Raw genomic sequence first — 12399 nt, forward strand, 5'->3', positions numbered from 1 at the left:
CCACGTGGTGTCACAGGCCCTTGATGCTGCCACTCTCCATTTGAAGAAGTATAATAGGTATTAAAACCAATTATGATTTTTATCCCAAGTTATATATATATTTTTTTGAAGGAAAGGCAAGTAATCGTAGTCTTTACTGCTCTCTTTTAGCTTACCTAGTTTTGAGCACAGTGGTTTCAATTCTCCACTCTCTTTTTTCTTAATCGCCTAGTGCAGAAACATCCAACTCACCAATAATTGAGCGAAATTGCTTCCTTTTTTTTTTTTTTTTGTAAACCATTGAAGATGAACCATACACCCACAAAGCAATCATATTCCTAGGTTCTTGCACAATTGATCAAGTGGTGAATTCTACAGCCAGCTAAATCTGAAATTTAAACATCTAACGTCCTTGTAGTGTGGTAAGACTTATACTGTTCACAGACTTGTTGGCATCCTCTCTTGCCCCTTCTGCCATGCAATTCCTTGGCACAAAATATGCAGGTTGCTTAGAAGTAGGAAGTGTTGTGGCTTCATTCTCGAACATGGCCACAACTGATGACATGAGTGGTCTAGCATTTGGGTCTTCCTGAACGCATAACAGTCCTACATGGATACAGAGCAAAAACTCATTAAGCGAATAGCACTCCAGAATAATTGAGTCCACAAATTCCTCTGCCTTTCCATCTTTCCACAAGCTCCATGCCTGAACAAAGAGAGGAGATATCCTAATCAGTGCTAAATCCTAGCTGTTGAAATTTCGTTCATCTCAATATTTCATAGAACTTACACAGGCTATAAGGTTTGGAAAATCCATTATAAGATGAGTTGAGCTGATCTTACAACCACTTATAAGTTCCAAGACAAACACCAAAGCTATATGTGTCAGACTTGACAGAGAAGATGCCTTCCATTGCATATTCAGGAGACATGTAACCACTGTTTGAATCGTGCCACCAACAACAAGAAGTGTGGGTAATTTGAAAGTATCCAAGTATATAAAATTTAGTATTTTAATCATAAGTAGTGCAAGAGTTACTCACTATGTCCCGACTACATGTTTAGTGTTTGCTTGATGCTGGTTGCCACCAAAGATCCTTGCCATACCAAAATCTGATATTTTGGGGCTCATCTCCTCATCCAATAAAATATTGCTGGCTTTGAGATCTCTGTGAATTACTCTCATTCTTGAATCTTGGTGGAGATAAACAAGACCTCTGGCTACTCCTTTGATTATGTTGAACCTTGTTTGCCAATCAAGTATAGGCTTTTTTGAATCATCTACCATGAACAGTATGAAACAAGACTTAAAGTTGTTCAGGCACCTCTCCCACCAAAAGTGATAAAGGGAAAATGAATATATGATTAGGCGTACCAAAAAGAAAGTAATCCAAGCTTTTGTTGCGTAAATATTCAAAAATAAGAAGCTTTTCATCTCCATGAATACAGCAGCCAAGAAGCCTAACTAGATTTTTGTGCTGCAATTTGGCAATAAGAACAACTTCATTTGTAAAATGCTCTATCCCTTGTGTGCGACCTGTGTTGAGCCTTTTGACAGCAACTTCTCTCCCACCTTCCAATTTCCCCTGTGTAATACAATCATTTTAAATTTATAAAATATTGTAGGATTCTCCAGTGTTTGTGATTGTCAGCCTGAATTGTTTACCTTATAAACCTTACCGAAACCTCCTTTTCCAAGAATGTTGGAATCGCTGAAATTGTTTGTTGCCGCGACAACGTATTCAAAATTAACATGTGAAAATTCTAAATTCTGCTCAATTAGTTCTTGAGATCTAAGGTTTCCTAGCAGCATTCTGTTCTGATTTTTGTTGTTTCTCCGTTTGCCTAATAACACCGATGCTGTCAGTACAATTACAGGAAGACATCATACTATGAATTCATAAGTAACGGCCCTTGCCATACCTTTTGATTGCCATTTCCTGACAAGGTATATGCATGTGAGCATCAGCAGGCATGGAATAATTGTGACTAAAACCACCACTAGATATCTGTTCTTTTTCTTATCTTCAGAAGTGTGTCCTATCAAGAGAAGTAAACAAAATTATGAGAATTTCTAAACCATAAGTATGCATGGATGTTGCTTTTAATTTGATGTGCAGACTATCTAAGATTTTGTTGTCTCTGCAGGGGAAGAAATGGTGAGCATACCAGGAGAGTCGGCTAACCGGAGGTATAGGTTGTCACCAAGGCTTGCCCTCGCCATGTCAGCAAGATCCCCAGTCCAGAGCAAGCACCTTGACTGATCGGACATGGTGTCGGCTTTGGTCAAGTTGCCATAAGCATAAGCGTAGGCCATGCATGAGCAGTTGTGGCTGCACTTGGCCATGCACTCCTCGAAGCTTCTGTTCTGGACTTGCAAGAACTTGTCAGGGAGCTTCATTCCAGACATGGTCACGAAATGGTTCCTACCTCCGCATCCCAACTGTTGCTTTCTTCGACATCCTCTCGAAGAGTTGAAATCACTTGGCTCGAATCCATCAAGGCACTGGCATCTGGGGATGGCCAATGTGAAGTCGCAGTAGCCGAATGGGCCACATGAGGCGTAGAGATTGCAGTCACCAGCGGCCGCTGGCTGTTGAGAGATGACTGTCCAGGACGATGAGCTCCCGTTCCAACTCAGGAACCTCATGTTGCCCATGTAGTCAAGCTTGATTCGTGTGTATGGGGAGCCATCAGAGGTTGTGTACATAATGTACAACTCATCCCCAGTGTTCACAAGTGATTTGTACATCAAAGTGGCAATGTTGCTCCCGTATGCTTCACCGGACACTAACACTCTATTAAGTGAAAGTGCAATGAAACGGTAATATGGCTTGGTCCCGTGCCAGATGAAGGCCTGAAGGTTTGATCTGGGGTCGCTGTGGTAGGAGAAGTCCCCGGTGGATGGGTCATTCGGTCCCTTCCAAGCGACAAGTCGCATGGCGACTTGTGCCTTGTATCTCAGGAAAAACTTCATGTTGGGGAGAAGGGTATCAGTTGGGTGATCAAAGCTTTGCCATGCGGTTGTATTGTCCGGCAGCCGAAGAACCAAGTTTCCTGAGTCTAGCAGCACTGCATAAGCTCGGTCACCTCTGGTGTTGATGTTGGCCATCGTCGTCCAAAAGGTGTGGCCTTCTAAATCTGACAATACAAAGTTAGAACTATTGCTGATGGCGAGCATCGCAGATGAAGGGGCAGTGATCGGCTTGTCACGGTTGGCAATCCAAACGTATGTGCGCTCTGGGATGTTGTTGTACCATATGCCGAGGAATAAGCTCTGGTTGGAAGTTGCTGGGGAGAAGAAGCCGAGTGCGAAAACCCCGTTCTGGGAGACGAGCACGTCGCCAGGGTAGAGTTTCTTTGCTTGTGTCAGCTGATCATCGCACCTGCAGAATGAGAAGATGAAAAGAGGGAAGCAAGCCATACCATTCATTTGGTCTTGTTCTTAGCTTTGCCTAGTTGCCTGCAAAGCGTAGAGAAATAGCACACACACATATGGGTGTTTAATTATCTGATGCATACATGATTCTCCTGAGTCTTGACTCTTGACTCTTGAGGAGCACGCGGTTGGACCAAAGGAAGCAGCGTAATAACGAATGGCCGAGACTTTTCTGTCCGTCGAGATAAAGTTTTGCTACGAATTCAAACTGAACTGTGGGGAGAATACGGTGAAGTGGCCTGACGAGAGCATAGGCGTAGCTGGTATTAGTACTCAGTGTTGTGATGCTAACTTGTGCAGTTTGTGGCTGGCTGGCTGGCTCGGTGGCACCGGGACAACCTCGCAACTAGAAATATCGACGCTTGAACGCTTGTGCACAACAGAAAACTTACTACAACTATTTCTGTAGACGACAACATGAAGGCTGGAGGATCAACGATTTATGCTCAAGAACAATTGATGGAGACTACTGAAGGATCAAGGAAGTTGTTTGCGTTACGCAAGGAGACGACAGGGATTACCCCAAGAGACTTTCCTTCTTTTTTTTTTTTGTAAACCATTGAAAATGAACCATACACCCACAAAGCAATCATATTCCTAGGTTCTTGCACAATTGATCAAGTGGTGAATTCTACAGCCAGCTAAATCTGAAATTAAACATCTAACGTCCTTGTAGTGTGGTAAGACTTATACTGTTCACAGACTTGTTGGCATCCTCTCTTGCCCCTCCTGCAATGCAATTCCTTGGCACAAAATATGCAGGTTGCTTAGGAGTAGGAAGTGTTGTGGCTTCATTCTCGAGCATGGCCACAACTGATGACATGAGTGGTCTAGCATTTGGATCTTCCTGAACGCATAACAGTCCTACATGGATACAGAGCAAAAACTCATTAAGTGAATATATCTGCAGAATAATTGAGTCCACGAGATCCTCTGCCTTTCCATTCTTCCACAAGCTCCATGCCTGAACCAAGGGAACAAAGTTCCTAATTAGTGCAAAATCCTATCTATTGAAACTTTATGCATTTTGATATTTCTTAGAACTTACACACTTACACAGGCTATAAGATTTTGAAAACCCATTATAAGATGAGGAGAGCTTATCTTAGAGCCGCTTATAAGTTCCAAAACTAAAACACCAAAGCTGTAGGTGTCAGACTTGACAGAGAAGATGCCTTCCATTGCATATCAGGAGACATGTAACCACTATATGAATCATGTCACCAACGAGTGTAAGTTATTTAAGTGTTTTCCAGGTATATAAAAGTTAGTATTGTAATCATAAGTAGTGCAATAGTTACTCACTATGTCCCGACTCCATGTCTAGTGTTTGCTTGATGCTGGTTGCCACCAAAGATCCTTGTCATGCCAAAATCTGATATTTTGGGGCTCATCCCCTCATCCAATAAAATGTTGCTCGCTTTGAGATCTCTGTGAATTATTGTCATCCTCGAATCTTGGTGGAGATAAACAAGTCCTCTAGCTACTCCTTTGATTATGTTGAACCGTGTTTGCCAGTCAAGCATAGACTTTTTTGAATCATCTACCGTGAACAATATAAAACGATACTTATAGTTGTTCACACATGGCCTTTTGGTAACAGTCTTCCACCAAACGTGGAAAAAGAAAAGGTAAAAAAGGAATATATGATTAGGACATACCAAAAAGGAAGTAATCCAAGCTTTTGTTGGGCAAGTATTCATATATGAGAAGCTTTTCCTCTCCGTGAATGCAGCAACCAAGAAGCCTGACTAGATTTTTGTGCTGCAATTTGGCAATAAGGACCACTTCATTTCTGAACTCTTCTACTCCTTGTCCAGAATGCTTGCTAAGCCTTTTAATGGCCACTTCTTTGTTACCGCCTAGCATGCCCTGCACAATTTAATCACTTTAATTTTTATTAAGAAAGTTCATCGGGATATACACTTGTTCACACAGTATCATGGATGTATGGTTTCACCCCTGAGGTTCTATATTTGATTCTTAACACAATCATACATTCTTCTCAATTATTTAACACCAAGTTTGTTGGAACAAAATCCAATAAGCATGGCAAGGGCTTCCCTCCAATGGGAGGGAGGCCAAGCTTGGTCCTGTGAGGAGATGAGAGGAAGAGGATGAAGGATGAGAGCCCTTTCCTCGAATGGTTCCTGTGTCATCTAGTTCAATTCTGCCAGAACAAATCCGGCCCGCTAATGCCCACCAGGCCGCCAAGCCCATGTTGACAAGAACCCGATTTCAAGTCGAGATCAATGGGTTACGGGTGTGTCTTCTTAACTCGTTTCCGGTGCGATGGCTCAAAGTTTGGGTACCGAGGAACAAAATCGATGGTAAATAATCAATTTTATCATCACAAAAAATGCAATTGTATGCCACATATGTTACGGTCCTACTCCTCTCCAAATATCAATTATACATGTTTCACCATGTGCTCCTAAAGGAAGCACTTAGCGTGCAGAAAAATAACATAAACACCTACCGTCCCTCTAATAAGCTGATGCTATTTTCACCTGTTTGTCTGCCTTCAAAGGCCCTATGTGCAAAATACACAGGCTGTATAGGAGCTGAAAGCGTTGTGGTCTCGTTCTCCAACATGGACACAACCGAAGACATGAGTGGTCTATTATTTGGATTATCTTGCACGCACAATAGACCTATTTGGATACATAGTAAAACTTCAGTTGGTGAGCAACTCTTAGAAATGGATGAGTCCATCAAATCCATCGCCCTGTCGTTCTTCCACAAGTTCCATGCCTGAAACAGTGGAATCAAGTCCATATAAAATTAGTACAATTAATCTGAATTGTAGAGATAAAGCATTCCACCATACTTACATAAGCTAACAAATTGGGGAAGTCCGTCAGCCGAGGCAAGCTAATCTTCAAGCAACTTACAATCTCTAAGAGTATAACACCAAAGCTATATGTGTCGGATTTGACTGAAAAGGCGCCATCCATTGCATATTCAGGAGACATGTAACCGCTGCTTAATGATTTAGCAGTAAGTAAAGATTCGAGCAAATAAACATTGTGAACATTAATGCATGAATGACTCACTATGTTCCAACAACTCTGTTAGTATTTGCTTCATGCTGGTTGCCTCCAAAGATTCTTGCCATACCAAAATCTGATATCTTAGGACTCATATCAACATCCAATAAGATATTGCTTGGTTTGAGATCTCTATGAATTACAGTTAACCTTGAATCTTGGTGGAGATAAAGAAGTCCTCTAGCTACTCCTTTGATTATCTTGAACCTTGTTGGCCAATCAAGAACATATTTATTTGCATGATCTATAAGAATGGTAAACTATGTTATTATTATTAAGTATGCAGCCAAGTTTCTTTGGATCATATGATAAGTTTATGCAATACTGTAGTATATAAATCTGAACAGTACCAAAAATGAAAGCATCCAAGCTTTTGTTTGGCAAGTATTCGTAAATTAGCAGCTTCTCATCTCCGTATATACAATAACCAAGAAGTCTAACGAGGTTTCTATGCTGCAGTTTGGCAATTAGAACAACTTCATTTCTGAACTCTTCTGCTCCTTGGCCAGAACCCTTGCTAAGCCTTTTAATTGCGACTTCTTTGCCGTCATCTAGCATTCCCTGCATAATTTAATCACTTTATTTTTTTTATTAAGAAGGCTGTTCATTTGTAAATGAGTGGTTTTACAGTTCCTAAAGACTGAAGTCTGAAAAGGTACTACAGTCTTAATGTTAATTTGAGGTACCTCCATATTTGGGATGGTAAAAATCTCTCTGCTAATTTATCAGTACAGTGCAGGGGCATTCCTACTTCCTAGTTCCTTTTTTTTTTTGACATGCTACTTCCTACTTCCTAGTTCCTACAGCATACTATACGGGGTCACGAGACCCTAGGTAAAATTTCAATCTCTAGTTGTTTTAGCCTATATTAACTATATTATTAGTTAAAAATTATAGTATTATATATGTTAGTTTTTGTCCCTATTGTAATTCTCAAGATAGAACTTATTTTGTACCTTGTAAACCTTCCCGAAGCCCCCTTGTCCGAGCATGTTGTCGTCAGAAAAATTGTTTGTGGCAGCAGCAATTTCTCCAAAACTAACAAACGGGAGCTCTAAATTTTCATCTCCAAGTTCATTTGATGCACTCAAGTATCCTAGAATCCCTCTCTTCTGGACAACCTTATTCTGATGACGTTTGCCTGACAGGACTACAAATATATATAGTGTGTTAATATTAGCTCTAGTAGGAGTAGAGGATATAAGCTGCGAGTATTACCTCTGCACTTGTATAACCATACAAGGAATATGCTCATCAGCAGAAGCAAACATGCTGCTGTAAGTGGGAGCATAATTTTTACCACAGTCCTCTTCTTATTGTTAACTGAATGGGAAGAAAATTTTCACCGAGAAAACCATAAAGTAATTAATTGCTGAACCCATTAGTTTCGGGCAAATGAATGCACATGCGTGCAATTTTGTGATAGTCATGTGTACCTAGTTCAGACTTTGCCAATCTCACATGCAAGTCCTGCCCTTTGTCCACATAACGAACATCAACCATGTCGCCGATCCACATGACGCAGCCGCGGCCGCTGATGTCCGCGGCGGCGTAGGCGACGCAGGAACAGTTGGCCAAGCACCTCGCCCTGCACTCGTCAAGCGTGGCGCCCGTGTCCACCATGGCGTTGTCCGTGTCGGGGAGCTTCACGCCGCGCACCGTCACGAACCCGTCCGTGGTGCTCCCGTTGCCGCACTCCAGCGGCGCGTTCCTCCGGCACCCACCGGAGGTATCCCTCATGGACCACCGCGAGGGGGACACCGGGCTGAACCCCGCCATGCAGCTGCAGAAGAGCGTCGACGCGGTGTCCTCGTTGCACAGCCCGAACGCGCCGCACTTGGCGTAGTCGTCGCACACGCCGCGCGGTGCCTTCATGTACGGGATCCACACCTTGCTGCTGGGATCCCACACGAGGCGCTCGGTCACGCCGGCCTCGTCCAGCACGAGGCGGGAGAAGGGGGAGCCGGCGGCGGCGGCGGCGGTGAAGACGTAGGCGATCTCGTCGGGCGTGACCACCACCTGGCTCGAGAAGATGGATTCGTACGACGCCATCTCCGGGACGCCGCTGAACCACTGCCCGTTCCATGGCCCCGTCCGGTACTTCTTGGCGCCGCCGCACCACGTGACGCAGTCCGGGAGCCCCCTCGTGTCCAGCACGCGGCGGCAGTCTCCCGTCGCCGGGTCGTCGTGCGCGCGCCACGACGAGAGGAACCACGCGTCGCCGGTCTGCCGGTTGTTGCCGAGCCTCATGCCGGCGATCAGTGTGTTCGACGGGTGATCGAACGACTGCCAGATGAAGACACCGGTGTTCAGCTGGTCGCGCTCGCGCACGACGAGGTTTCCGGACTCCAGCAGCTGCGCCGCCGTCGCTGATGAAGACTTGCCAGTCGTGTTCGATGACCAGGCGGCCCTGCCGGAGCCGTCGAGTAGGACGAGCCCGCCCGCGCCATTGTTAACCAGTACGCCGGCGGTGTCGTTCAGTGGGCTGTCACGGTTGGCCACCCAGACGGCGTCCGCGGACTCGGAGAACCATATCGCGAGGTATCTCCTGCTTGGCAAGCCGAGTGAGAAGAAGCCCAGAGTGAAGGAGCCACCGGCCGACACGAGCGTGTTGCCGTCAGTGAGGTTGCGGCCATTGCTCAGAGTGTCCGATGCAACGCCGGCGGCAGATGTTCCGAGAGTAAGGAGGACCATGAAGAAGAAGGTGAGGCTAAGGTGGAAAATGTTGGCGGTTGCTGCTTCCATAACGGGTGAGTTTTTCTTGCACGTCCTTGCCCAGAATTGTTCACGGACTACAGTGCACGGGAACAGGTTGGCCTCACAAGTATCATACATACACGGAATCTAGTGCCGGTGTAGGAGGAATTCAAACACAGTAATTAATATCCCACGATTGACTAGCTAGCTAGATGCATGAGTCCATACGGATAAGTTGCAAAGCAGCGGAAACTGTAGAGAAGAAAACACTATTTAACAGAGATGGATTATGATAGCTTGAGTGGACGTTCACCCGTTTATTGCATGTCAGTTAGATAGTTATGAAAAATTTTCAAAAAAATTGACAAGATAGATCAATATGTATTATATCACTCCATAAACATACAAGTTTAAATTCAACTTCTACAAGCTGTAACAAAAATAACAAATTTAATTGTAAATATACATATAATAATTTGAGTTTTGTTTGTTATTTTTGTTACAATTTGTAGAAGTTGAATTTTATCTTGCATGTTTGTGGATTGATATATTACATATTGATCTATCTTGTTCATATTTTTTTAATTTTTTTCATAACCATTTAGATGACATGCAATAAACATCCATTCAAGCTGTTAAAACAGTTTCCCCTATTTAACGCCTTGGAAAGTGCGCCCATGGTAATTTGATTCTGAATATAACGTACTAGCCAAGTTACTATGATAGTGCACACATTTAAGGGTGTTCAAACTACTCGCAAAATCAACCTTTTCAAAAGTTGGTAATACCAAAACTTTGATAAGTTGACAATATTATTAAATTTTCATATGCATTACCAATGTTCGGTAACAAACTAAATGAATCCATATATTTATCGAATTTACCTGATATGAATTAAAATGGCATCAATATAAATAAACCCTTACACGTATGATTGGTTTCAAAGTTTATAGTATATTTATGTATTATCTCTACTTAATTTGTTTTTCAACCTCAAATGGAAAATCTGATTATTTGATGGAAACTGTGGCTTTCCTGGTGTCAGCCGATCATCAGTTCGGCGACCGAGACCAGCCGCAGGAGATGAGAAAAGTAGACCATAATGAACCTTAGGATTTCTGATTCGTTTGATTGTCACGACTCATGAGTCAAATTATATCATAAATTCATAATGCAGATATGAAACTGACTTGTGTAGTTAGAGTTTAATTCCATTGCTATCAACACCTTTGGGGATTGGAAGAAATGAAGCTGTTTAAGTCTTGATTCAGACCAATGGAAATAGACGGTGAAGGGACTAGTCGAAAGCTGAATATCTCATGGCCAGTTCAACTGATCATGATACAGCTTTCCTTTTTTTAAAAAAAAAAAAAACTGGTGATGATACTTCCAAGTCTTGTGACAACGCTGCACGAAAAAGAACGCCATGACCATGAATTCAGGTTGGACTTTGGAGGGAGCGGGCAGAGCAGGCGAAAGCCAAACCTCGCGTCTGTCCCATGGCGTGGCGGGTTCTCTTACCAGCGTTGGGTAGTACTTCCTCCGTTTCAGGTTACACAAGTCGTTTTAATTTTTATCAAAGTTAAACTATTTCAAATTTAATTAAATTCGTAGAAAAAATAGAAACATTTTCAACCCAAGACAAAATATATTATGAAAAGATATTCAATTATCGATTTGATGAATCGAATTTGGTGTCGTAAATATTATATTATATTTGTCTACAAACTTATTTAATCTTGAAGTAGCTTGACTTTGACCAAAGTCAAAACGATTTATAATTTGGAAGGAGCAGTAAGGAGTTGTTTAGATTGATGTCATTATAAGATATACCATTTTTTTAATTAAAGTTGCCAAACATGAGCAACCATTTAGCTTTTTACCAGACTTTGGTAAATAAAAAAAATTCTTACCAAAATTTGATAATGTTACCAAATTATCCAATTTTGAGAAGATTTATTTTACCTATAATCTGAACAAGAACAACCCCTGATGCCCGAACCATCTTTAGGCCACCCTTAATAGGCCACGGGTACTCGAGATGGGCCGATCCATGCGAGATGAGCCGTGAGTGCTGGAGACCGGCAGAGCGGTGAGCCGAGCTGAGTAGGGTCGGGCAGTGAGCCGGTGACCCAGCGTTGGGTCGCCGCGTCCAACCCCATTGTCCCGCACTCCCGCTCGGCGAGGTAGCGGAGGAGATCAGTAGAGGGAAGCGCTCGGATGAGGGCTGAGGCGGTGGCCGGTGGAAGACCCAAGTGACGTCGGCTGCCCCGGCGCGGAGGCGCCACGTCAACCGGCGAGCGGGCGCGGGTGCCGCAGAGCCATCCGTCGAACAGGGGCAGTGAACCGGCGGAGGGCGGCTCGGCCCGCACGTCCAAGTGTCCGGCGTACGGCGTCCGCCGCTCCCAATGCAGCGCGCGCGAGGTGGAGGCCGGAGGGGTTGCATCATGCCATTGCCGCCTAGGGAGAGGACAGAAGAAGCGCTCGGCTGTGGCAGTAGGGAGGGGGACGGATTAGCGGCCATGGCAGCCGGCTGATGAGGCGGAAGACACGGCGGGCCTAACCTGCACTGTTCCGGACGCTCACGGGTGTCACATGCTTGTGCGGCTGTGACACAAGTTCGCGGTGCCACCTCGACACGACGCGAGGTCGCGAGCCCCATCCAACCCCAGGTATTGCTAATTTCGATTTCGATTTCTATTTCAAGATCAGCTATAATCTTTCGGAAAATAAAAAAATAAACTCGTTTCCAGTACAATGGGATCAAAGTTTGTGTACTAAGGAATTTGTTAAGCTTTGTTAGAATGATGAATTTTGTAGAATATAATTATATGGCATATATGTTATGATCCTACTCTAGCTCCTTAAGATTAATTACTCCTATGCATGTTCACCGTGCATTCCTCCTTTTTGGTACGTATAACCTGGTGTAGAACTTCCGACTTCTTGAAACACTAAAACATCCAACTTACTAGCAGTTATTTGACGAAACTGATCCTGAAAGGGTGTTGAAATATTCTTTTGTACAACACACAATCTTGGGAGAACCACATATTCCACATATTCTAGTTAGTGTAATGTTAATACTCCCTCCTTCCCTAAATGTTTAACGCCGTTGACTTTTCTAAACATGTTTGACCGTTCGTCTTATTCAAAAACTTTTGTGAAATGTATAAAACTATATGTATACATAATAGTATATTTAATAATAAATCAAATGATATGAAAAGAATT

At 43.4% G+C, this 12399-nt stretch overlaps 1 protein-coding gene and 2 pseudogenes across 1 annotated transcript; all 3 read right to left on the reverse strand.

Moving 5' to 3' along the window:
• Positions 1–13: 13 nt before the first annotated feature.
• Positions 14–3628, reverse strand: LOC127771221 (G-type lectin S-receptor-like serine/threonine-protein kinase B120; annotated as a pseudogene).
• Positions 3629–4079: 451 nt separating this feature from the next.
• LOC127770945 (cysteine-rich receptor-like protein kinase 10) lies at positions 4080–5846 on the reverse strand (annotated as a pseudogene).
• Positions 5779–9246, reverse strand: LOC127771218 (receptor-like serine/threonine-protein kinase SD1-8). Its single transcript, XM_052297070.1, has 7 exons — positions 7905–9246; positions 7687–7791; positions 7425–7618; positions 6819–7029; positions 6475–6712; positions 6253–6400; positions 5779–6172 (listed from the first exon to the last, which is right to left on the reverse strand). Exons 1-7 carry the CDS (start codon positions 9211–9213, stop codon positions 5894–5896), a joined length of 2484 nt encoding a protein of 827 aa, XP_052153030.1. The 5' UTR covers positions 9214–9246; the 3' UTR covers positions 5779–5893.
• Between the last annotated feature and the right edge of the window lie 3153 nt (positions 9247–12399).

The sequence above is a fragment of the Oryza glaberrima genome, chromosome 4, assembly GCF_000147395.1.
Source record: "Oryza glaberrima chromosome 4, OglaRS2, whole genome shotgun sequence".
Lineage (NCBI taxonomy): Eukaryota > Viridiplantae > Streptophyta > Magnoliopsida > Poales > Poaceae > Oryza > Oryza glaberrima.